Here is a 23,830-nt window from a genome sequence, read left to right as displayed (position 1 = left end):
AAAAATCTGGGTCTTTCTATAAAATCTCTCAACATTTAACACGGGCTTAAAATATTTATGGGTTTCTAATTAAAAAAAAAAATAATAATGCATTGACCAAACAACATGTCTAATACATTTAAAGGTTAACCCATTTAAAGGTTAAACCATTAAAACAGTGGTTTCTCAAACTTCCAAAACATCTGGAAGCCATGGTATCATTTGCAGAACATGATAAACTGTGGTTCGCAGCCTTGGCTGCATATTAGAATCATCTGGAGAGCTTAAAAAAAAATCTGGGGGACCCACCCACTGCATTGTTGGCAGACTCTCTGGGGAGTGGGCCCAGGCGTCATGTGTACATCATAGGGTACAGGCAGGGTGGAGAAGCACTGCCACAATGATATATGCAGTCCTTACGGCTGTAACCGGCAGTAATTTTACTAGCTAAAATGATGTATATAAACAAAGGGACACCTAGGAGCCCAGGTGTCTGAGAACATTATTAAAAGGCAGCTGAATGAAACATGGTCTGCTGTTTTCTGGTTTTTCCATAAATGTTCTGCAGGAATGCTCTTTGCTTGTTTTTCCTCCCTAGAATTTACCTCCCGAAAAAAAGCAAAAAAGAAAAAAAAAAAAATGGCATCCATCAGTATATATTTTTCTGTGCAATGGAAAAAGTTGATCATTATTTAATTTAGATAGGTAGAACTCCCAGCCCAGCTCTGCAGAATCATGGGTTAAGAACTACAGAATGACTGGGAGCTGGCCCTTATCTGAGGCACCAGCTTGGTATACTAGGCCTGTTCCATGGAATACTACCATAGTTTTTTTGGTGAAACCCTCTAATAGATAGATGATCCCATTCCAGCTTCCAGAGTCTCAGCTTCAATAAGTGAGGTGATTCTGAAGAACTGACTTCAAATCTCACCTAATGACCTTGGGAAAGTCATTTAACTTCTCTGCCTCTTGATTTTCTCATTGGTAAAATGGTAGACTTTACCATTCTCCTCAGTGGTTGTTACAGGGGCAGATGAGTTAATGAAAGCTCTAAAATGTAAGGTGGCGTTATTACATTTTGTTTATTTATTTAACACTCTGACTCGTTCCACAAGTGATTTAAGACACCATAATTATTTAACAGATTTAATTGTGAGGAAGATTACATTTACATTTCCTTTTTTCTCCTGGGCAATTCTTTTTTAATCACTAATGATCGTGTCTAGCTTTGCCTGCTAGCGTCAACTCACTCACTGGATGACCCTGGCCAAGGTTTCTCTGGGGCTCTGTTTCTTCATCGGAAGAGGGTTGTACTAGATGACTCCAGTGTCTCCCCTAATTCTGACTATCAGCAATTTATAGATCCTGATATAAAAAATGACCCTTTCCGCATTATGCTGAGTGAAATTAGTCAGTTGCAAAAGGACAAATACTGTATAAGACCACTATTATAAGAACTTGAGAAATAGTTTAAACTGAGAAGAAAACATTCTTTTGTGGTTACGAGAGGGGGGAGGGAGGGAGGGTGGGAGAGGAGCATTCACTAATTGGATAGTAGATAAGAACTACTTTAGGTGAAGGGAAAGACAGCACACAATACAGGGGAGGTCAGCACAATTGGACTAAACCAAAAGCAGTTTCCTGAATAAACTGAATGCTTCGAAGGCCAGTGTAGCAGGGGCAGGGGTCTGGGGACCATGGTTTCAGGGGACATCTAAGTTAATTGGCATAATAAAATCTATTAAGAAAACATTCTGCATCCCACTTTGAAGAGTGGCGTCTGGGGTCTTAAACACTAGCAAGCAGCCATCTAAGATGCATCAATTGGTCTCAACCCACCTGGATCAAAGGAGAATGAAGAACACCAAGGACACAAGGTGGTTATGAGCCCAAGAGACAGAAAGGGCCACATGAACCAGCGACTACATCATCCTGAGACCAGAAGAACTAGATGGTGCCCGGCTACAACCGATGACTGCCCTGACAGGGAACACAACAGAGAACCCCTGAGGGAGCAGGAGAGCAGTGGGATGCAGACCCCAAATTCTCATAAGACCAGACTTAATAGTCTGACTGAGACTGGAAGGACCCCGGTGGTCATGGCCCCCAGACCTTCTGTTGGCCCAGGACAGGAACCATTCCTGAAGCCAACTCTTCAGACATGGATTGGACTGGACAGTGGGTTGGAGAGGGATGCTGGTGAGGAATGAGCTTCGTGGATCAGGTGGACACTTGAGACTATGTTGGCATCTCCTGCCTGGAGGGGAGATGAGAGGGTGGAGGGGGTTAGAAGCTGGCGAAAAGGACACGAAAAGAGAGAGTGGAGGGAGAGAGCAGGCTGTCTCATTAGGGGGAGAATAACTGGGAGTGTGTAGCAAGGCATATATGGGTTTTTGTGTGAGAGACTGACTTGATTTGTAAACTTTCACTTAAAACACAATAAAAATTATTAAAAAAAAAAATGATGCTTTCCATCACATTCCTGAAGTCCCCTAGAAAATCCCATCAAGAGGAGTACATTTTAGGGACAGGTATTTGATCTGTGGGCTGGAAGAAACCAAGGAGGGATGATCCCATATGGTGTCCTGAAGACTCTTAGCTCATCGCTGCCCCCACCCACCCATCTCCTGGCTTGCCACTGTCTTGACCTCTCTGACTCTCCTCACTGGCACATGCCATCTTCTGTTCCCCCTTTTTTTTAAGAGCAATATTCACATTGCACTCACATTTTCAGTTACTGGAGGTACTGTTATAACTGAAGCCATGTTGATGACAGCCCCTCCAAGACCCAAGTATGTCAGTACCTGAGTGACTTTTCAGTCCTAGTGCTCACCCCTGTCCAGAGGGTTCCACACTTGTAAACTTACAAATTGCTATCACTGGCTCCTCATTCTACTGCTCTCTGAAATGGTTTCGAGGGTGGTTGGCAGTATTTGTTCTTTCAAAGCCAATTATTAATCAGGGCTTCATTAGCTGGTATTCACACATTTGTTTTCCTAACATCTGTTCCATTAATTTTCTAAGAACCAGTGTCAGGCCCACCAGATGGCAATTTCCAGAAGCACTCACTCATCCTTTCCTAAAGATCAGTAGCGCATTTGCTTGTTTCCAGGCCTCTGATCCTTCCCGCCTTGTCCATGACTTCCTCACCCAGCCCTCGGGGTGATTATGAACTCATTCCAGTCATGTCCATTATGTGTGGAATCTGGGTCTCTGAGCTTGGATTTCACGTTCTGGCTGTTGTTACCATTTGTGCAGAACGTTTTTCTCTGGGTGCTAATGCTGCTCGGACCTTCAGGATGTGAAGTGCGTAGAAGCAGAGGAAAGATGGGATCTTGCTCTTTCCTGTTACCTGGCTCCAAGCACTGGGAAGGAGCACTTGCTCCTTCTGTCTCACAGACAGGGGTGGGGGGGCCAGGGAACTGCTGTTAGGGAAAGAGAAAGGAGCTCAATGGTGATGGGCCAGCCTGGTGAAGAAATATCTGTGGGCTGGCCAGGCTTGGGATGTAGGCTCTTTGCCACATGAATGCTACCTCCTTAGGTCTAAAACGATGTCAGTTATGTCACTGTGCTGCTCAAAGACTTCCCATGGCTTCCTACTGTGAATGGGATAAAATCTAACCCCTCAGTCTGACATTTTAGCCTCCCCACAGGCGGACCTCAGTCTAACATCTTGACTTCCTTTCACCTGGCGCCAGCCTCCAGCTTCCAGTTCCTCTTAAAAAAAACCCACTTGCATTTCTTCCCCTCCCAACCTTCGCTTCAGACAGTCCCTCCATGTGAAATTTATTTCCTGCCCATCCTCAAACCTATCCTCCTGCAGGGCCCAGATCGAATATCGCTTCTTCCACAAAGACTTCCCTGCTCTTTCCCCTGCTCTGATCTCTTGCAGTAAGTTCCGGGCTTCTCTAAAGGCTCCCAGCACTTTCCCTCTCAGCCTGTTATTTGGGTTCATATAGTGATAACCTCCCTTGGGTATTAATTATCTTGCCAGCAGAAGCTGTGTGTATTCATCTTTGCTTTCTGGCGTTTATCACTATGCTTGGCCCACAGTATTTGCTCAGTATATGTTGGATAAATGAATGGATGTATAAATGAACAAATGCATGGATGAGTCAACTAGCTACATTGTGATTAAACTACATGGGGGAATTGCTGATATCTTCTGAGAATCTGTATTTTCTAAAAGAGTATGAACAACCAGGAGTCTGCTAACTTAAAGGTTGGAGGGTCAAGTTTACCCAGAGCTGCCTTGGAAGAATGGCCTGGCGATCTACTTCCAAAAAACCAGCCGTTGAAAACCCTATAGAGCACAGTTCTACTGTGACACACATGGGGCCGCCATGAGTAGGAATATACTCAGTGGCAACTGTTTTTTTTTTTAATGAACAGCCAGGCTGCAGAGTTGGGCCAGAGCTGGATGTCAAGGCAATGGGGGAGGAGGAGGCAACTACATTTGCCTACCCAGGCTTTAAGGCCATATTCTGGGGCTCACTGCTCCCGGTTCAGGCCTGTGTTTGAGTCCAGGGCTACCCTGAATCTTCCTATCTCCACCTTTAGGTCAGAGACTGCAAGCCTCTAGGAAGGTCACAGGTGGTGCCTTGGCCACACGGCAAGAGTGTCTCTTGGTAGGACACTGCCACATGGGTCTCATACAGGCTAAGTCTCTCCTGCTGCTTATCTCCTAGATGAGCTGGCTGTCTGTCCCAAAGGAATCACCTCCAAGGTTTTCCGCTTCAATGTGTCCTCAGTGGAGAAAAATAGAACCAACTTGTTCCGAGCAGAATTCCGGGTCCTGAGGGTGCCCAACCCCAGCTCCAAACGCAATGAGCAGAGGATCGAGCTCTTCCAGGTAAGCCCCCTCCCAGAATAGAAACTTCACAGAAAGGAAAGTCAGCTCCTTTGCCATATCAGGCCTCCATTCCGTGCAGAGTTTGGCAGACCTGGGTTTGAATCTTCGCTTCTCTGAGTCTTCATTTCTGTATCTGTATCTGTTATTAAGAGAATTAAAAGAGATAGCTAAGGTGTTCAAAGGACATGACATTCAAAACTCTGGGTGTCCTTTTGGTCCCCTCACCTGTTCTCTTGCATTTGGCATAGCCTGTGCTACTTTGTCCTGGCCTCGGGCACCTAACTCCTTTCTTTGCCCTGTAGATACTTCGGCCAGATGAGCACATCGCCAAACAGCGTTATATCGGTGGCAAGAATCTGCCCACAAGGGGCACCTCTGAGTGGTTGTCTTTTGACGTCACTGACACTGTGCGTGAGTGGCTCCTGCGAAGAGGTAGGTTGACCCTTAGGGTGTGCACTTTGGAAGGTCCTTTGGTCCTTCATGAAACAGAGGGAAGAGGACAGGATTAGGGGTGTCACAAGATCTGAGTTCAAAGCCTAGTTTTGCTCTTGGCTTTCTGTGTAATCTTCATTCATTCACTTAACTCACTCAACTCATATGTATTAAATGCTCACTCTAAACCAGAGTTTAGGGGATTTGGCAGTGAACAAGACAGGGGAGGTCCCATATCTCATGAGGCTTTTGTTCTGGTGGGAGAGATACATAATAAGCAACTACACAAACTGATAAATAAGAATTTCAGATAGTGATAAGTACTATGAAAATAGAGGGCAATGTGATAACGACTGGGTGGGGTACAATATTAGATGGTTTGCCCAAGGAAGGCCTCTCTGGAGAAGGAATTTGTTGAGATCTGACTGATGAGAAGGAGCCAGCTTGTGAAGGTCAGGAGAAAGGATGTTCTAAGCAAAGGAAGCAGCAACGCCCAGGCCCTTAGGTGGGAACAAGCTTGGTTTGTTCCAGCAGCAGCAGACAGATGTGCCTAGAGCATAGTGAGGTGGAGGGAGAAGGGTATGAACTGGGGTCAGCTCGGGCCATATGATTTAGGACTTGTAAGGCCATGGCAAGGGGTTAGAGGTGGTTCAGTGGTAGAATTCCCGCCTTTCCTGTGGAGGAACTGGGTTCAATTCCTGGTCGATGCACCTCACACACAGCCGCAAGCCACCTGTCAGTGGAGGTTTGTGTGTTGCTGTGATGTGTGAAGCAGAGGTGCTTCCAGATGAAGACAGACTGAAAAATAAAGGTCTGATGATCTACTTCCAAAAATCAGTGAAAATTCCATGGATCTTGATCTCGGGGAATAGCTAACATAACATAATTTACAAAGAATATGTTCTATATTCTACTTTGGTGAGTAGCGTCTGAAGTCTTAAAAGCCTGTGAGCAGCCATCTAGGACACTCCACTGGTCTCACCCCTTCGGGAGCAAGGAAGCATGAAGAAAACTAAAGACATAAGGGAAAGATTAGTCCAAAGGACGAATGGACTGCATCTACCATGGCCTCCACTAGACTGAGTCCAGTACAACTAGGTGGTGCCTGGCCACCACCACTGACTGCTCTGACAGGGATCACAATAGAGCGTCCCGGACAGAGCTGGAGAAAAATGTAGAACAAAATTCTAACTCAAAAAGAAAGACCAGACTTGCTGGCCTGACAGAGACTGGAGAAACCCTGAGGGTATGGCCCCTGGACACCCTTCCAGCTCAGTAATGAGGTCACTCCTGAGGTTCACCCTTCAGCCAAAGATTGAACAGGCCCATGGAACAAAACAAGACTAAAGGGGTGCACCAGCCCTGAGGCAGGGACTAGAAGCCAGGAGGGAACAGGAGAGCTGGTAATAGAGAGCCCAGGGTTGAGAAGGGAGAGTGTTGACATGTTGTGGAGTTGTTAACCAATGTCATAGAATAATGTGTGTCCTGTCTGATGAGAAACTAGTTTGTTCTGTAAACCTTCATCTAAAGTACAATAAAGAAAAAAGAAAATTCCATGGATCACAATAATCCAGTTAGTGACTGATCATGGGAACGGCACAACACCCAGCAGCATTTTGTTCTGTTATGCATGTGATTGCCATGAGTCGGGGGCTGACTCAATGGCAGCAACAAGAACGCAGCCATGATAAGGATTTAGGACTTATCGCAAGTGTAAGGAGACATCTTGGGTAGGTAATAAGCAGGGCTGAGAGTGGGGAGTGTGGGGATTTGGTGTCCATCTTTAAAAGACCCCTTTGGCTTCTGTGAGGTCAAGGAAGAAGCAGGGAAACCAATTAGAGGCCATTGCAGCTGCCTGGGAGAGAACAATGGGGGCTAGACTAGGGCAGAAGCAGTGGAGGTGGAGATTATAGATGGATGAGTTATATATTTTGGAGGTAGAGCCAATAAAAATATAGGCTAATTACATAATGTGGTGTGAGGAAACAAGGAGAGTCTAGGATAACTTCTAAGTTTTTAGAGTGAGTATCTGGATGGTATCACTTATTGGAATAGGGGAGACTGGGAGAAGAACAGGTTTGGGGGCAGGCCATGTTTTAGCCCATAAAGTTTGAAAGGCCTATTAGTCTTCCAAGTCCTGGTGGCGCAGTGGCTAAAACACTTGGCTGCTAACTAGAAGATGGGTTGTTTGAACCCACCAGCTGCTCTGCGGGAGAAAGATGTGGCAGTCTGCTTCCGTAAAGATTGCGGCCTTGGAAACCCCACGGGACAGCTCTACTCTGTCCTATAGGGTTGCTGTGAGTTGGAATCGACACGACAGCAATGGGATTAATCATCTGAGTTGTCCATAGGCATATCAGTCTTTACACATCCAAAATATCTCAACCACTCACTCTGTTTCCTCACCTGGGAAATAAGATAATGGCCCCGCTCCTGCCTGGCTCCGAAAACGACTGAGCACAAAGACAAAAGCCTAGGAGAATCCACAAGGATCTGCTGACAGCAACATAGTTGGGAATTCTGACTCAGACGGCACTCAGCCTAGAGCCCAACATGGCTACAGAAAAGAGAGGCTGGGGAAATTAATCGCTCAGCTTCCCTGTCTGATTTTGATCAGCTCCACCTGGATTTCTTTGAAGCTCTGGGCACTTGAAGGAACTCTTATTTTCACAGCTGCAGAACTCAATGAGAAGTTTGCATTGAGAATAATTTCCATCCTCCTTGAGACATCAAAAAGATAATTTCGTAATAAAACCTATGGGTCCCCCACCCACCATCCCCACCACTGCCAATTCTGAGGTTAGATCTTCACTGGAGCCTTCAGTTCCCACTCAGGCAGATGCTGCCCACCCTTCGCACAGAGGAATCCTAGCATAAAGTTTTATATCTACAGAGCTCATGAATTCTTCAGAGTTCATGCCCCAAACAAGGCAGGAAATGGACTCCAAATGGAGCAGTTGGTGGTGTGAGCTGATGAAGAACTGAATCACACATGGGGTCTTGGATTCATTCAGCAAACATCTGAGGGCCTACTGTGCACCAGGCACCCAGGCTGCTTTCTGGGTCCCAGAGCTACTTGGAGCCTTCTTCAAGGTTAGGGGTCTAGGTCCTTAAACCCTTGGGCTATTGCTCAGACAATCTGCTACTTCTTAGTACGCAGAGTCAGACCTCCCCTAGCAGGCTGGGTAGGGAGCACACCCAGCTTCATGGCTTAGCATAGGTTGGATACCAAGAAAACACAACCATTTTGCATCTCAGTGAATGTGTGTACACCTTCCTTGACAGTGTCTATTGCCCTCTCTTTGTCTTTCCTTGTCTCTAACAAGAATGTGGGTTCTGGCAACAAGCTGCCTGTATTTGAAGCCTGGCTCTACTACTTACTGGTTTGGTACCTTGGGGAAACCATTGTAATTTCTCTAAGCCTCAGTGGTCTCATCTGTTAAATGGGGGATAATAATACCAAGAAAAAAAAAAACCCATTGCTGTTGAGTCGATTCTGACTCATAGCAACCCTATAGGACAGAATAGAACTGCCCCATAGGGTTTCCAAGGAGTAGCTGGTGAGTTCGAACTGCCGACATTTTGGTTAGCAGCCAAGCTCTTAGCCACTGCACCACCTGGGTAGGATTATTATAGAGATTAAATGAATTAATGCATGTAGGTGCTGAGAGCAGTGTTTGATATAGCCCTGCTGAACAAATGTTGGTGATTGTTATCATTATTCTCTGAGCTCTCTACCTAGATGGAGCCTGTTGGCCAAGCCAGACCACCATCTCATGCTTACCACGTGTACCCTAACCCTAACTCTCCTAAGTCATGTGTCTGCACCTTGGCTTTCTACCTCACAGAATCATACAGTTTGCCCACTCTAGGTCTCTCCCAACCTACCTTGAACCCTTTTGGGTAACAGGAAGTACATTATGTTGTTACATAGTCCATTTAACTACTCCAGCTCCTTCTTCCAGCTGCCTTCAACCAGGAAGAGGACTCATCCTCATACTTGCCTTTCTATTCACATCTTTCTTTCTAGCTGAGACTCAGCTGCCTTGTTCTATTGGTCTTCTCCACCAGAGCCAACCTTCTGGGAGCAGAAATCTTCAAGCTCATCAGGTATCAATGTGTCCTTGAGGCTGCCCTGACTCGGCATGGAAAAATCTGGTTGGGCACACAATACAGGAGAGGTCAGCACAACTGGACTAAACCAAAAGCAGTTTCCTGAATAAACTGAATGCTTTGAAGGCCAATGTAGCAGGGGTGGGAGTTTGGGGACCATGGTTTCAGGGAATATCTAACTAAGTCAATTGGTATAATAAAATCTAATAAGAAAACATTCCGCATCCCACTTTGGAGAGTGGCGTCTGGGGTCTTAAACTTTAGCAAGTGGCCATCTAAGATGCATCAGCTGGTCTCAACCCACCTGGAGCAAAGGAGAATGAAGAACACCAAAGACACAAGGCAATTATGAGCCCAAGAGACAGAAAGGGCCACATAAACCAGAGACGACAGCAGCCTGAGACCAGAAGAACTAGATGGTGCCTGGCTACAACCGATGATTGCCCTTACAGGGAACACAACAGAGAACCCCTGAGGGAGCAGGACAGCAGTGGGATGCAGACCCCCAAATTCTTGTAAGAAGACCAGACTGAATGGTCTGACTGAGACTAGAAGGACCCCAGAGGTCATGTTCCCTGAACCTTCTGTTAGCCCAAGACAGGAACCATTCCCAAAGCCAACTCTTCAGAAAGGGATTGGACTGGACTATGGGATAGAAAATGATACTGGTGAAAAGTGAGCTTCTTGGATCAAGTAGACACATGAGACTATGTGGGCAGCTCCTGTCTGGAGAAGAGATGAGAGGGCAGAGAGGGTCAGAAGCTAGCGGAATGGACACAAAAATAGAGAGTGGAGGGAAGGAGTGTGCTGTCTCATTAGAGGGAGAGCAGCTAGGAGTATATAGCAGGGTGTATATAAGTTTCTGTATGATAGACTGACTTGGTTTGTAAACTTTCACTTAAAGCACAATAAAAATTAAAAAAAAAAAAAAAATCTGGTTGGGCTCTGGAGTTTACAGAAGAAGGACTGAGCTGATTTTTAGCCAGTAGGACTGGGACATCAGGCCTTCCTAACAGTAACTGGAATCTCTGGACTTGGGCCATTCTGCCCATGAGAAGGATGCTGACTCAGCCTGGACTCTGGAGTTTTCCCTGATGACACCAGATTTCAGGAAGGCTCCTGGTTGGCCCCAAGGCCAGATGTTCATTCAGAACTAGGGTGGCCTCAGGGAGCAGTAAATCAATCAGCTCACTGAGATGCTGGTCCTGAACCCAGAGGGGTCCATCCCCCATGACCTCGCCTATATCTGACCACAGCTGGCTGCTGCCCCTAAATCAAGAGAGTTCCCCAACTTGAGTCTTACTTACCAGAATTGACCTGATTTTCCCTGCACCAAACTACTTGATTCAGTTCAAACTTTTCAGTTACTTCTGATTCTTCCTCCCCCCCGCCCCCCCCGCATTTCACTCAATCCCTTTTACCAGTTTCCCTGCTTCCCTGATGTTGGTTGCCAAGAGACCTCATCCCACAACTAATAGGAGAAAGGGGCAGAGCTGGTCTTCTTGCACTGGAATGTCAGTCACCATATCCTGCCACCTCCAGGCTTCCTCCTACCTGTTCTCTCTGAGCTCATGTCACCTGGAGCCTTGGCCATGGCCCCATGTTACCTCCTCTGGCCTGCTCTCTAATTTTACAAATGTCTTCCAGAGCTGTTGTCTTCACTCAGTGAGCCATCCACATTTCCAGCTTCCCACAATGGGGAACAAGAGTTCCCAAAGAAGATGTCTCCAAGTAATTTTTACTTCATTATGTCTTTGCTCCTTAAGGAAAATAAGGCCAAGTGTCACCAGGATTTTCAATTTATCTCTTCCATTTTCTCTATGTCCACAATCATAACCATGGTAGAAATGCTGGCATCTTCCAGCTAGACAGATTCAGCTTCTTGTTTGCAGGTGACCTTGCCTCGAGCAATGATTCCTGACTTTTCATCTTATTACTCAGGCTATGCCACCTTCTATTTTGTGGCCCCTTGCCTCAAGGCAAGACCACCACCTCTCTGCTCCAGAGTTCTTCAGTTACCCCTTTTCCCTGCTCTCCTCCAGTTCTTCTGCCTCTTCTCCTCATCCTTCCTCCTTAGGTTGGATTGAATATCTCCTCTCTCAAGAAACACCTAGGTGGTATGACGGTTTTTCTTTCTTTCCTGTGTTCTTTTCTCACCCCTCCCCACTACGAGTAGACAGGTGACAGTTTTCTCCTAATTCTGTCCTTTGAAAATATATGACTATTATAATCCTTCATGATATTGTTTACATCTCCATTTGGTTGTTCATAATGTAAAAGAAATACATGGAATATGACAACATGTGTGTGAGGGTCTACTCTGAGCTGTGGAAGCACTTTCTGTCTCCTGTGACCCTCGATATAACACAGTTCCTGTGGAAGGAGTAGCCCTGGACCACCCTTGCATAGTGGGTATACTGTGCCATCACACTAAGTAGTTTTCTCACTGACTCTGTGTCTTATTTTGCAGAGTCCAACTTAGGTCTGGAAATTAGCATTCATTGTCCATGTCACACCTTTCAGCCCAATGGGGATATCCTGGAAAACATTCACGAGGTGATGGAAATCAAATTCAAAGGTAACAAAATGGATGTCTGGGGTAGGGTGGATGGGGAGTTAATGAGGCAGAACAGGAGACCCCTACTAGACAGACACCAAGAAAAGGAACCAAGCTCCTTCATAGAGATGACCCACTATTTTGTGCTTGGGTAATTTTGCTTTGCCCCAAAAGCAATGAATGTGAAGTTCAGCTTATAGATATAGACAATACATTAACACCTGGAAGACAATGTAATGTTGGGAAGACTGAAATCAGGTAGGCCTAGGCTTGAATCTAGTCCTGCTCTGTGCTCTTAAAATGGGGATGAGAGTAAATTTTTCATAGGGTTGTTACGCAAATTAAATGAGATTAAAATGTAAAACACAGTGCCAGAAAAGCTCTTCCCTTCTCTTGTTGTTAGGTGCCTTTGAGTCAGTTCCGAGTCATAGGGACCCCATGTACAACAGAACAAAACACTGCCTGGTCGTGTGCCATTCTCACAATCGTTGCTGTATTTAAGTCCATTGTTGCAGCCACTCTGTTCCCCAGTTGTATTCTGAGTGCCTTCCAACCTGAGGGGCTCATCTTCCAGCACTGTATCAGGCAATGTTCTGCTGCTATTCAAAGTTTTCACCAGCCAATTTTTCAGAAGTAGACTGCCGGGCCCTTCTTCCTAGTCTGTCTCAGTCTGGAAGCTCCACTGAAACCTATTCACGGTGGTGACCCTACTGGTATTTGAAATACTGGTGGCATAGTTTCCAGAATCATGGCAACACAGAAGCCACCTCAGTATGACACAATGCCGTGACTGCTGAGTTTTAGATGTTCCAGGGTCCACTTGATCCTTGCCCCAGACTCATCTGGGTTTGAAGAATGCTTTGTGTCTAGAGGTATTTTTCCATGGTTCTGGTGTTGAGATGGCTAAGAGTCCTTTCTGTTACGTCAATATGCTTCTAAGGAACTCAGCCTAGACAGTCTCTGGATTTCAGGGAAGTTTTTTTCCATTCATATTCCCATTGTGAGTAACTGAGGCTCATCTGAAGTTAGGAGGATTGTCCAAGGCTGCACAGGCTTGTCTGGGCAAAGGTGTAGACCTCACTTGGCTCTCTGCCCTTGGCAGTTCTCTTAACCTTCATGGGCTCTATTTCAGAGTCTATTTTTCTAAAAGCCAATGATTTGACATCCTAATCACAGATCCTCAGAGCTCAGAAGACCTTCGAAAGCCTTACCTACAAGCCAGGTTAGGACAAAACTCTCCCACTTCAGTGAATATTTACCGTGTTCATAAAGATTTTCAGAAAACAGAATTTGAGATCAAGTTGTCCTATTTATCTTTCAGACCTAGTGTCCCTTCCTGAGGTCCAAGTCCCTCCTCTAACTATGTAAGTTAGAGTCCTCATGCTCTTCTCCTTGGTGGAGATGAACGATAGCTTATGGTTGTTTTTCACAGAAGGAGCCCTGGTAGTGCAGTGCTTAAGCAGCTTGACTACTAACTGAAAGGTTGGTGGTTGGAACCTATCAGCTGCTCTGAGGGAGAGAGATGTGGTGGTCTGCTTCAGAAAAGATTACAGCCTTGAAAGCCCCATGGGGCAGCTCTACTCTGTCCTATAGGGTCACTATGAGTCGGAATTGGACTCGATGGCAGTGGGTTTGGTTTTTGGTTTTGGTCCTTCACAAAATAGATCCCCATTTAGGTGAGACTCGAAGTCAGTCTTTGGTTTTCATTCTTTTCCTCTTCTGATGAAATAGTAGGTTTTCTTCACAGATCTTCTTGGCTGTTTATCATATGTTTCATTATCTCATCTGAGTTTTATAGTGATAACATCTTTAAAACTGTTAAGTGCAATGCCAATGTTAACAGTTTACTTGAAGTTTGGCCACCTGGCTTCCATTCAAGCTAAATTAAATCATTAATACCTTAAACTGTAGATTGGCCTTCTGTGCTATCTTGACCAATTTTGATTACAAGAGGAAACTCATACCCCAGGATCCTAAGTCTTGAACCCAAACTGCCAACCCAAAGGTGTGTGTTAGGTACCCACCTAGTCTTCATGAACCCCTGAAAACTCCTAAGAAGCATTTCTGGAAGGGCTTTCTGCCCTTTGGAAGATTCAGGCATAGGGATCTTGAGGGGATCATAACATAAGCGCCTTGAAGTGGCATCCTTGTAATAATTGAGTTCGGGTTCCCCGGCCTGATTTTTCCCTTCCTGCAATTAGACTGGAGCTGCACTTGCCTCCCCCCCTTTCCTGGGCAGTGATGGGGATGGAGGAGAAAGCAGCCTTTAAGAGCTCCTCATCCACCCTGCTTTCCTGAGAGAGATTTTCTCCTTTCTTCCCTTCTGCAGGTGTGGACAATGAGGATGATCATGGCCGTGGAGACTTGGGGCGCCTCAAAAAGCAGAAGGATCACCACAACCCTCATCTAATCCTCATGATGATTCCCCCACACCGGCTTGACAACCCAGGCCAGGGAGGGCAGAGGAAGAAGCGGGCCCTGGACACCAATTACTGCTTCCGGTGAGCCTGGGCCCACACGGGTCCAATTACTGCTTACAGTGAGCCTGGGCCCACACGGGACCGTGAACTCGAGAAACAATATCTACTGCATGCCTACTGTGGGTCAGTGCTGAGCGTCCTGGATGTTATTCGCAAATATCTCCAGGGAAGAAGATTTAAAATCTATTACATATCTCTTTTTTGTTTTCTGAGTGCCCAGCTGTGTTGAGCAGCCAGCTGTTTTCCTGCAGCCCAACTCCGTAAGGGCCTGGACAAAATAAATGAGAGAATCTCTACAAGGAGGAGAGCGTTGCTAAAATAGTTTGGATTGGAGTGGCTTGGCTGAGGGCTCTCTGTGGTTTTCATGTTTTAAAAAGTACTTGTAGGGTGTGTTTGTGTGCGTGTGGGGAGATTAATGCAGGAATTTCCATTAAAGAAGTGCTCAGTTCCCTATGAAGGGTCCAAGGACGCTGCTGGACGAGGGAAAACAGGGCAGTCTCCATTTGCAGGGAGAATTTGAGCTAGAGAAATTATCAAACTAATTCAGAAAAAATTGGGTAGTGGGTGGACAAAGATAAAGAAGATACAGCTTCTTCCCTTATTCAGGGAACAGTTTAACTGTCATTTATAAAGGAGGGGGAATAAAGCATGCATACAAATTACTAAAAAGTAGAAAATGACCACATCCACGAGAAGGTTAAGGATCGAGTGTTTTCAGAAAGCAGGGAGTTCATCAATGGACACAGGAAAGACCTCTGAAGGTTGTGGAATTTGAGCTGAGCCTTCAGGGATGAGTAGGGCTTGGGCATGTAGGAATATGGGAGGAGGAAGCACTTAGAGTGAAGGAAGAAGCATAAGTAGGCTAGGATGGAGATGGGGAGAACGAATTGGAAAATTCTTACATTTTGAAATCGTGTCTTATGCGGAACAACTGAATGAACGAGGGCTGCTGAGCTTGGGAAACAGAAAGTTTAGGAGAAGCGATGTAGTTAGTTCCCTCCAGTTGTCTGAAGGCTGTCGTATAGATTTGTTCCACGTGGGTCTTAATCAGGTAGGACTGCTCTAGGCTGCAAGTAACAGTGGCTTCAACCATACGGGATTTCTTTTTTTCTTAACTGTACTTTAGATGAAGGTTTACACAATAAACTAGTTTCTCATTAAATGGTTAGTACACATAGTTTTATGATATTGGTTAACCTTGGTAACCAACATGTCAACACTCTCCCTTCTCAACCTTGGGTTCCCAGTACCAGTTTTCCTGTCCCCTCCTGCCTTTGAGTCCTTGCCATAGGGCTGGTGTGCCTATTTAGTCTCGTTTTGCTTTATGGGCCTGTCCAATCTTTGGCTGAAGGGGGAACCTCAGGAGTGACTTCATTACTGAGCTGGAAGGGTGTCCAGGGGCCATACTCTCAGGGTTTCTCCAGTCTGTCAGGCCAGCAAGTCTGGTCTTTCTTTTTGAGTTAGAATTTTGTTCTACATTTTTCTCCAGCTCTGTCCGGGACCCTCTATTGTGATCTCTATCAGAACAGTCATTGGTGGTAGCTGAGCACCATATAGTTGTACTGCACTCAGTCTGGTGGAGGCTGTGGCAGATGTGGTCTGTTAGTCCTCTGGACTAATCTTTCCCTAGTATCTTTAGTTTTCTTCATTCTTCCTTGCTCCTGAAGGGGTGAGACCAGTGGAGTATCCTAGATGGCCATTCACAGGCTTTTAAGACCCCAGATGCTACTCACCAAAGTAGAATGTAGAACATTTCCTTTATAAACTATGTTATGCCAATTGAACTAGATGTTCCCCATAGGGGATCTCTTGTCACAATGAGCCTGTAGCAGTAGGGTCAGGGCTGGTCTGGCTGCTTAATTATGGCATTGAGAACACAGGCCTTTTCTCTTTTCAATCTACTATGCTGATTGTTTCAGACTCTTGTTTATGGTCACAAGTAACTGCCTGAACTCCAGGTATCTTGTCCATGTTCAAGACAGGAAGAAAGGGGTAGGCAAAGAGCCAGCAGTTTTCTTCCTCTGTCTGTCACTTTTACAAAAAAGAAGTTATCTTTGCCAGAACTTACCCTCACCACCTGCATATATCTCCTTATGTCTGATTGGTCATTATTGGGTCACATGACTGTCCCTACCTGTATGGGAGGCCAGGAAAATGAGTATCTGGTTTTCCAGATTCTGGAGTGGGAGGCTGCAAGGGAGAAGGGGGTTAGAAATTGCTATTGGATAACCAGTAGTGTTTGCCATAGATTCTCCGCTGGAACCCATAAGAAGCCAGATTTTGGCCAATAGCTGCCTTTGGAAGTAACAAGTTCTAGGTCTCAGCAGATACTGCAACAGAGGCTAGATGCCCATGTGGCAAGGGGTATTGTCAAATGGATTTCTGTAGGTAACAGAATTGAAGGGGTCTGATAGTCACATTTGAGCTGATCTGGGAATCATGATTCTAATAGAAACATATTCTTTGTTTTGGTTAGATGGCTTCTAGATTTGGTCTTAAGTAGCCATCTACTATGATTTACAAGGTGCATGAGTTTAGAGTTCATTTCTGGTTAGGTGCCATTAGGAAGGTAACAATAAACTAACTTCACCAAAGCTAAGTTGGCTAGTAACATTTAGTGCTTGGTTTCTCTTTACGTCTTCCTTTTTCTTTTATTCAACCTTTTACAGGAGCTTTTACAGAAGCAAGTGGCCACTTTTGCCTCTTTTCCTCATGCAGCATCTATAGTTACCTACTATGTCCTTGGTATCCTAGTCTTCAACATAGGAAGAGGCCTTTATGGTTTCTTCAGCCCTGTCCACTTGAACCTGGGATTCCATTGATACAGCCACCTCTGCTGATGGCTGGGAAGGACTCCAAGTACAAATACGGGGGCCATTTGTGAAGTTCTGTGTATTGGTGGTTTTCTTTTAGGTTTATTTTCTATAAATGTTTTTTGTTGTAGCAACTTGGAGGAGAACTGCTGTGTGCGCCCTCTCTACATTGACTTCCGACAGGACCTGGGCTGGAAATGGGTCCATGAACCTAAGGGCTACTACGCAAACTTCTGCTCAGGCCCTTGCCCATACCTCCGCAGTACAGACACAACCCACAGCACGGTATGGAGCAGGGCTCGTGCCATGTGGGGCACTAGGCCTGGGCCAACCAGGGCACTGATTAGAAGAATGAATGGAGGACTGAATGCTAAATGAGTCAATGATATTCTGGAGTGAGTAAAATCCCTCTGGTCTTGGCACCCTGGCTCAACTCCACTTGGTCACTTTCTTCCCTTTCAAATTCCTTCCATAGTTTCAGCCAGACTTTACTTGCTTCGTGTAAAGCTTTTGTACCACGGAAATTAATTGGCTATCACAGGCCAGCCCAGATGTACCTATATGTCAGAGGTATGTGTACGTGGTTGGCAAGGGATGTTGAGGTAGAAAGGCTTCCTCCATTAATTTGGGAAGCTGGATAATTCTAGCTTCTTGAATTTAGAAAGTTATTCTGAAAGACAATACAAAGCATGTAAAAATAATCTGAAACACTAGTACGAGAAAGTCAGAGAGACAGACAAGGAGGGCCAGGCACTCTGCAACTAGCTTGTCTTTCCCTCAAGGGGAATAAAAAATAGGGCAAGAGTTTGTGAAGCATATTCCTTATAGCTCATTAGTAGTACACCCTGTCTAGGGCCCCACACTCTGGCACTTACTAAATAACCCACGGCAATGTTTGGCAGGAACATTTCTCACCAAAATGATCAGTTGCAGTCAGGAAGACCAATACAGGAGTGTTTTCTCAATAGCTAAGAGAATCCCTGGATGGTGCAAATGGTTACATGCTCAGCTACTAACCGAAAGGCTGGCGCCTCTGATCTACTTCTGAAAGATCACAACCATGGAAAACCCTTTGGAAACCACATCTACTCTGACACACGTGGGGTCACCATGAGCCTTTTTTTTTTTTTGAGAATAAAAGAAATCGTTATCACTTTAAGGTCCCCAATAACTGTTACATGCTTAAACTTATAGCCCTCAAATAAGTGCACATGTTCTGCATTCTGCCTTTGTGGATGGACAGCAACTAGTCTAACAGTGTTCCAACAATTACTCTTAAGTAGCACCAGTGACCATTCTACCACTTGCTCAGTCTCTGGAGCAGCCAGCCCCTAGAACTTGTAGAATTCCTGGGCTCCAAGGGGCTTGGTTTTCCAACCTCTAAATGATGTCTCCCTTCCCAGGTGCTGGGACTGTACAACACCCTCAATCCTGAAGCATCTGCCTCACCTTGTTGTGTGCCCCAGGACCTGGAGCCCCTGACCATCCTGTACTATGTCGGGAGGACCCCCAAGGTGGAGCAGCTCTCCAACATGGTGGTCAAGTCCTGTAAGTGTAGCTGAGATGCCACCTGCGACATAGAGAGAGGGAGAGAGAACTGCCACTGCCCGACTGCCCGCTCCTCGGGAAACACAAAAGCAACAGACCTCACCTGGAGGCCTGGAGCCCCCAACCTTCGGCTCCAGGCAAATGGCTGAGTTGGAGGTTCCCTTTTGGGACATTTCTCTTTCTTGTTGGCTCTGAGAATCACTGTGGTAAAGAAAGTGTGGGTTTGGTTAGGGGAAGGCCGAACTCTTCAGAACACACAGATTTTCTGTGATGTAGACAGAATTGATGGGGACAGAGGAAGAGGGATGGAAGTGGACACGTCGTACGGCAATGGGATTTGGGATATCCTAGGGAATAGAAAGGGCAGAAAATGGCTGGGACAGGGACAGACTTGAAGACACTTCTGATCTGAGGTCAGATTTGCTCATCACTGCACCAAATCTGCTCTAGGAAATCTGGATTATGTTATACAAAGCAAGCATTCTTCTTCAGACAGGTTACCAAGACTAAGTCCCAGAATTGTATCTCGTACTACCTGGAATTAAGGACAAACCTGTTCTTTTTGCAAATTGCCCTCTCTACATCAATCAGCATCATGGGTCATTACAGAGAGCAAGTCCAGGTAATGTAGTTCTCGGGCCTTCTACTCTGTTGGGTCCTGTGGATATGCTGAACTCAGAAGCAGAGGGTGGGAGTTAACCCTCTCCTGACTGGCCTCTGGATCCCTCCTCTTGCCTTCTTCCTCAATTGTATTTCCCCTTGGACATTTGGCTAGACACCTTCCAGGTCAAGTTGCACATATTGGGATTGTGGGTCTGTGCAACCTCGGGGCATTATGGTCTCCCCCTCCTACCCCTCAAGACCCTGTGTTTCTTTGGTGTCCCTGGAAGCAGGTGCTACATGTGAGGCATTCGGGGAAGCTGCATGTGTGGCACACACTGACTTGGCCCCAGATGCATAGACTGAGGTATAAAGACAAATATAAATATTACTCTCAAAATCTTTGTATAAATAAATATTTTTGGGGAATCTTGAATCATTTCATCTTCTGGAAGATTGTTTCTAGAGCAGTAAAAGCCTTATTCTAAGGTAAAGTCTAACTCAGTAAATATCCTTGATTACCCTTTCCTTACTGTGGGGTCCAGTTCTACTAATCAGAGATAACTGGAATCTGGGCAGAGAATTTCTCAAACATTCAATACATTGCTTAGTGTGAATACCCTGGGCAGACTCAGATGCCTTCTGCCATCTGGGAAGATTGCACTATGGCTCATGCTCCCTTCCTTCCTGCAGGGTGTATTATTCTCAGACACACATAGGCAGTTCCTCAGATTTGCAGAAAATATACGAATCTGGTAACTGTGAGCATCATCCTTTGGTGGGAACTCTGGCATATGGACATGTGTTAGTTTGTACATTCACTAGGATGTTAGCAACAACACCATTTTTAAAAATCTCATCCAACTCCCCAAGTCAGCTGAGAACAGAGAAAATGTCTGTGACAAATGGACTAAGAATATGAGGTAAATTCTGTTATTAGGTTAAACCTCAAGAGCTAACCAGGAACTCCTTATTCAGAGTCTGGGCCTCTCATCAGGAGGACTCTGGGGAGCAAAAGAATAAGGGCAAGAAAAGCACAATTCCATAGTTCCCTTTTGAGATCATCCATCCCAGAGCAGCAATGCGGATTTCTATGGTGGAATTCACATCCACCTGAAGCAAGCATCTCCAGTGAGTACAGAGAGATGTACCATCTAGCGGCTCCTAAAAACGTGCCTCTATTGAGATCACTCTACCACTGGAAAAAAAGTCCATCCGAAGCTAAAATTTGTAGGTTGAAGGCTATGTACATGCTTGTGTGTGTGTGTGTGCGCGTGCGCGTGCGTGCAGGTATGTGGACAGCTTGTTCCTTTCGGAGTTTTCCCAGATTGAACTCTGGAGTTTGGTCACCGAGACTTGTTTCCTGCTTTGCCAATGCCCAGCCAATTCTAAGGATTTCCCCCTCAGCCTCTATACCATATGGCACCCATTTACTTCCACTTGTACTTCAGGGGATCACGTCCCTGCTTTAAAATCATGGCTGGTGAGCTTGTGCTTTATCACCCATGGGAGCCAGCCGGTGAGAGAGGGGATGCAGTGTGCCTGGTACCATAGTCATGGGCCATTGCTATCCCAAGTTTCAGCGTCTATCCACTGTGGCAGCCATTCTCAAATTTCAGTGGGCATGAGAATCACCCAAGCGTTTATTATAAATGTAGAATTTCAGGGTGCAGCTCTAGAGATGTCTTCAGGGCTGGTGTAGGGTCCAGGTTGCCTAAAAGCTACATTTTGAGGAGCACTGCATTACACCTCACATAGTTGGTCCTTACTTGAGGCTTCAATTAGGAAGAGGGAAATATTCTTCCTGGCCCTAGGATAATACATCTCCCATAATCAACTTCAAAATGCATCCCTCAAACACTGGCCTATGGTTCATCCTAATGAACCAAGGCAACTAGATGTGCTTCCTGCGGGATCCCAAAGAAAACAGAACACACTCTGATTCCAAATGTTCTTTTTATGGAAGAGCTCTACTCTTAATCAGCAGATACAAATATGGGAAGGGATCTGGAGCCCAGTCTCCCCATTCTATACATCATGTAGAGGCACTACAGAACCTTAAACCATTGTCTGTCCGTCAAAAATACACGCTTGTTAGCTTGTTATGGGGGATGGGAAGGAGTCCTGGTGGTGCAGAGGTTAGGTGCTTGGCTGCTAACTGAAAGGTGAGTGCTTCAAACCCACCAATGGCTCCACGGGAGAAAGATCTGGCAATCTGTTCCTGTAAAGATTACAGCCTAGGAAACCCTATCGGGCCGTTCTACTCTGTCCTCTAGGGTTGCTATGAGTCAAAATCAACATGATGGCAGCAGGTATGAGGGAGGGTAAAAAGAGATATTGGAAATGACACTTGCTACTGGAAGAAGGATTGTGTGATCAGTCTGGTTTATTACCAAGAAAAGGCCAGTGACAGTAAAGATGACTTGAAAGCACTTGGGTAAATGAAGGGAGAGATCTGGAATCTGGTCTTAGCATCTGAGTAGCACATGGTGAATGCAGTGGGAAATTTTCTTGAGGATTCAGTTCTAATTGGTTAATGGGTAATTCCAAGCACTTTAATTGGGCTAAACGTTCTTTTACTGGGCTCATACCCTTTATCCCTTTTCATAAGGTCCATATGGTGAGTCTCCCCAAATCCCTTCTTTCCCAATTCTACTCATCAGCAGGGGACTTATGAAGGAATTCTACTTTGTTTCCTAACTAATTCACAACCAAATGAGCAAATAGCTAAGATGGTTCTCAAACTACTATCCAGAAGTCCTAAGAGCTTCTGGAATACATTCTTTCCTTTCCTGCAAACAACAGACCTCATCCCTCATAAGCAAATAAATGCTTCAATGTACCCAAATCTTCGTTTTCATTCACTATGAAGGTAATAAAGTCCCTTTTCTCTCTGCCTTTTTGGGTGTCATTTTTCTTTTAGGATTTCAACTCTGAGTCTATAACATCTTGTTGTGAAATAGAAACCCCGGACTCTGGGTTCTCATCCGATAACTCCTCAAGGCAGCGAAGTCAGTCCTTCAGTGGGCCCTGAGGCTCAACTTTTCAACCTTTTCTCTAGCAGAAGCCAGAGAAGACCTGGGAAAGATGAGGAACCAAGAGAGCAGAGGTTCAGGCAGAGACCAATCAGGGGGCAGAACTACATTATTCTGATCAACCATTTAGGGAAACGATGTGCAACTGGACAGAGTCACATGCCCCCCAGAGGAAGACCTGTGGGCACGCCTGCCTGCTGTGGCCTTGTAATGGAGACATTTAAATGTCCCAGCTTCCCAGGTATGGGGGCTGCCCTTGGGGAATAGCCTGGACCCACAATCTGTTAAAATGTAAACATAAAACATCTCTTCATAGCTCACATTTTTAAAATGAAGTTTAAAAAAATGCCCAGCATGGAAATAAAATGAAAAGTCGATCCATCCCATTTCCCTCTTGCTTCCCTCTTACTGATTGTTGGGAAATTAGTAAATGGAAAAAAGAAAATAAAAATAGAATTACTTTATTAATCTTAGAAACCAGTAATTCCAAAGGTCGCCTTGACCCTGCTCATGTGGGCTGCAGCACAGGGGCTTTCCTCCACTCTCTGTGGAGTATGCCCCTTTTTTGATAGAGGCTCCCCCTCTCCGCAGACCCTTTGGAAAAGGATGAAGAACTTTGGTTGAAAATGATGTTGGGGTACAAAATAGAGCTTAACACTGCAATCTGGAAAAGATGAGGAAGCAAAATGCAAATAGCCAAAGAGCCTCTTTTATATCATCTCTGTGCGGTAGCAGGAGAGGGACCGAGAGAAGACCTAAGCAGCGTAGGGGGGAGGGGGGAGGAATAAAAGGGAAGGTAAAAGATACATGTATACTCTGGCAGGGTGCTGCATCAGTTGAATGTCCCCACTGCCAAGTTCCATCAGAACCCAGCTGATCTGTTTTCCTGTCATCCCAATAAAGGTCTGGATTGGCAACTATCTACTACCACTTCTGCTTGAAGGCTTTGGGGACTCTGAGGCAGCAAAAATATACTACGGCGCCCTCGAAGCACTGGTGGATGCTTCACCCTCAGTCACACGCTCAGGAGTAGTGAATGTAGGTCCTTCCTCCGTGTGTGCGGTTCATCTTTTAGTGTGAGCCGGATCTGAAAAGACAAAGTCAACCACTAAGCGACTGAAATGAGAGCGTGGGCCTGACTTGTGTACAGCAATGTCTGGTTTATTTAACATCACTGAAGAAGGAAGGAGTGGTAGCCCAAAAAAATGAAGTTCACCTCGACTACGAAACTTTCTATTTTAACCACTTTTGTTAGAAACCATTCTAAAGCAGCTCATTCCCCTGCTGCTGCTTTTTTTAATGCAGTTCTCTTAGTTTCTTTTTTCTCTTTCCTGGATAAAAACACTTTATCCCATTTGATTCGTCAATAGAAGATGCTAAACATGTTCATCTTTTCTAGAAACTCAGGGTCACCATTATTG

The 23,830-nt window shown here is 45.4% G+C and overlaps 2 protein-coding genes across 5 annotated transcripts in view; one reads left to right on the top strand and one right to left on the bottom strand.

The window, feature by feature from the left end:
* TGFB3 (transforming growth factor beta 3) overlaps window positions 1–19,782 on the top strand; it is a 29,888-nt gene extending 10,106 nt beyond the window's left edge. For all 3 annotated transcript variants that reach the window (XM_064292773.1, XM_023546389.2, XM_003408785.4), the window contains 6 exons: window positions 4,668–4,831; window positions 5,134–5,263; window positions 11,847–11,954; window positions 14,263–14,434; window positions 17,358–17,511; window positions 18,630–19,782. In XM_064292773.1, coding sequence (XP_064148843.1) covers window positions 4,668–4,831; window positions 5,134–5,263; window positions 11,847–11,954; window positions 14,263–14,434; window positions 17,358–17,511; window positions 18,630–18,788 — 887 coding nt within the window. In that variant the 3' untranslated portion in view covers window positions 18,789–19,782. The remainder of the gene's footprint in view (window positions 1–4,667; window positions 4,832–5,133; window positions 5,264–11,846; window positions 11,955–14,262; window positions 14,435–17,357; window positions 17,512–18,629) is intronic.
* A 2,649-nt stretch (window positions 19,783–22,431) lies between these two features.
* TTLL5 (tubulin tyrosine ligase like 5) overlaps window positions 22,432–23,830 on the bottom strand; it is a 333,448-nt gene continuing 332,049 nt past the window's right edge. For both annotated transcript variants that reach the window (XM_010588760.3, XM_010588761.3), the window contains one exon: window positions 22,432–23,496. In XM_010588760.3, coding sequence (XP_010587062.1) covers window positions 23,474–23,496 — 23 coding nt within the window. In that variant the 3' untranslated portion in view covers window positions 22,432–23,473. The remainder of the gene's footprint in view (window positions 23,497–23,830) is intronic.

The sequence above is a fragment of the Loxodonta africana genome, chromosome 10, assembly GCF_030014295.1.
Source record: "Loxodonta africana isolate mLoxAfr1 chromosome 10, mLoxAfr1.hap2, whole genome shotgun sequence".
Taxonomy (NCBI): Eukaryota; Metazoa; Chordata; class Mammalia; order Proboscidea; family Elephantidae; genus Loxodonta; species Loxodonta africana.
The sequence above is the reverse complement of the archived record's forward strand: the minus strand, read 5'-3'. Positions and strand labels throughout refer to the sequence as shown.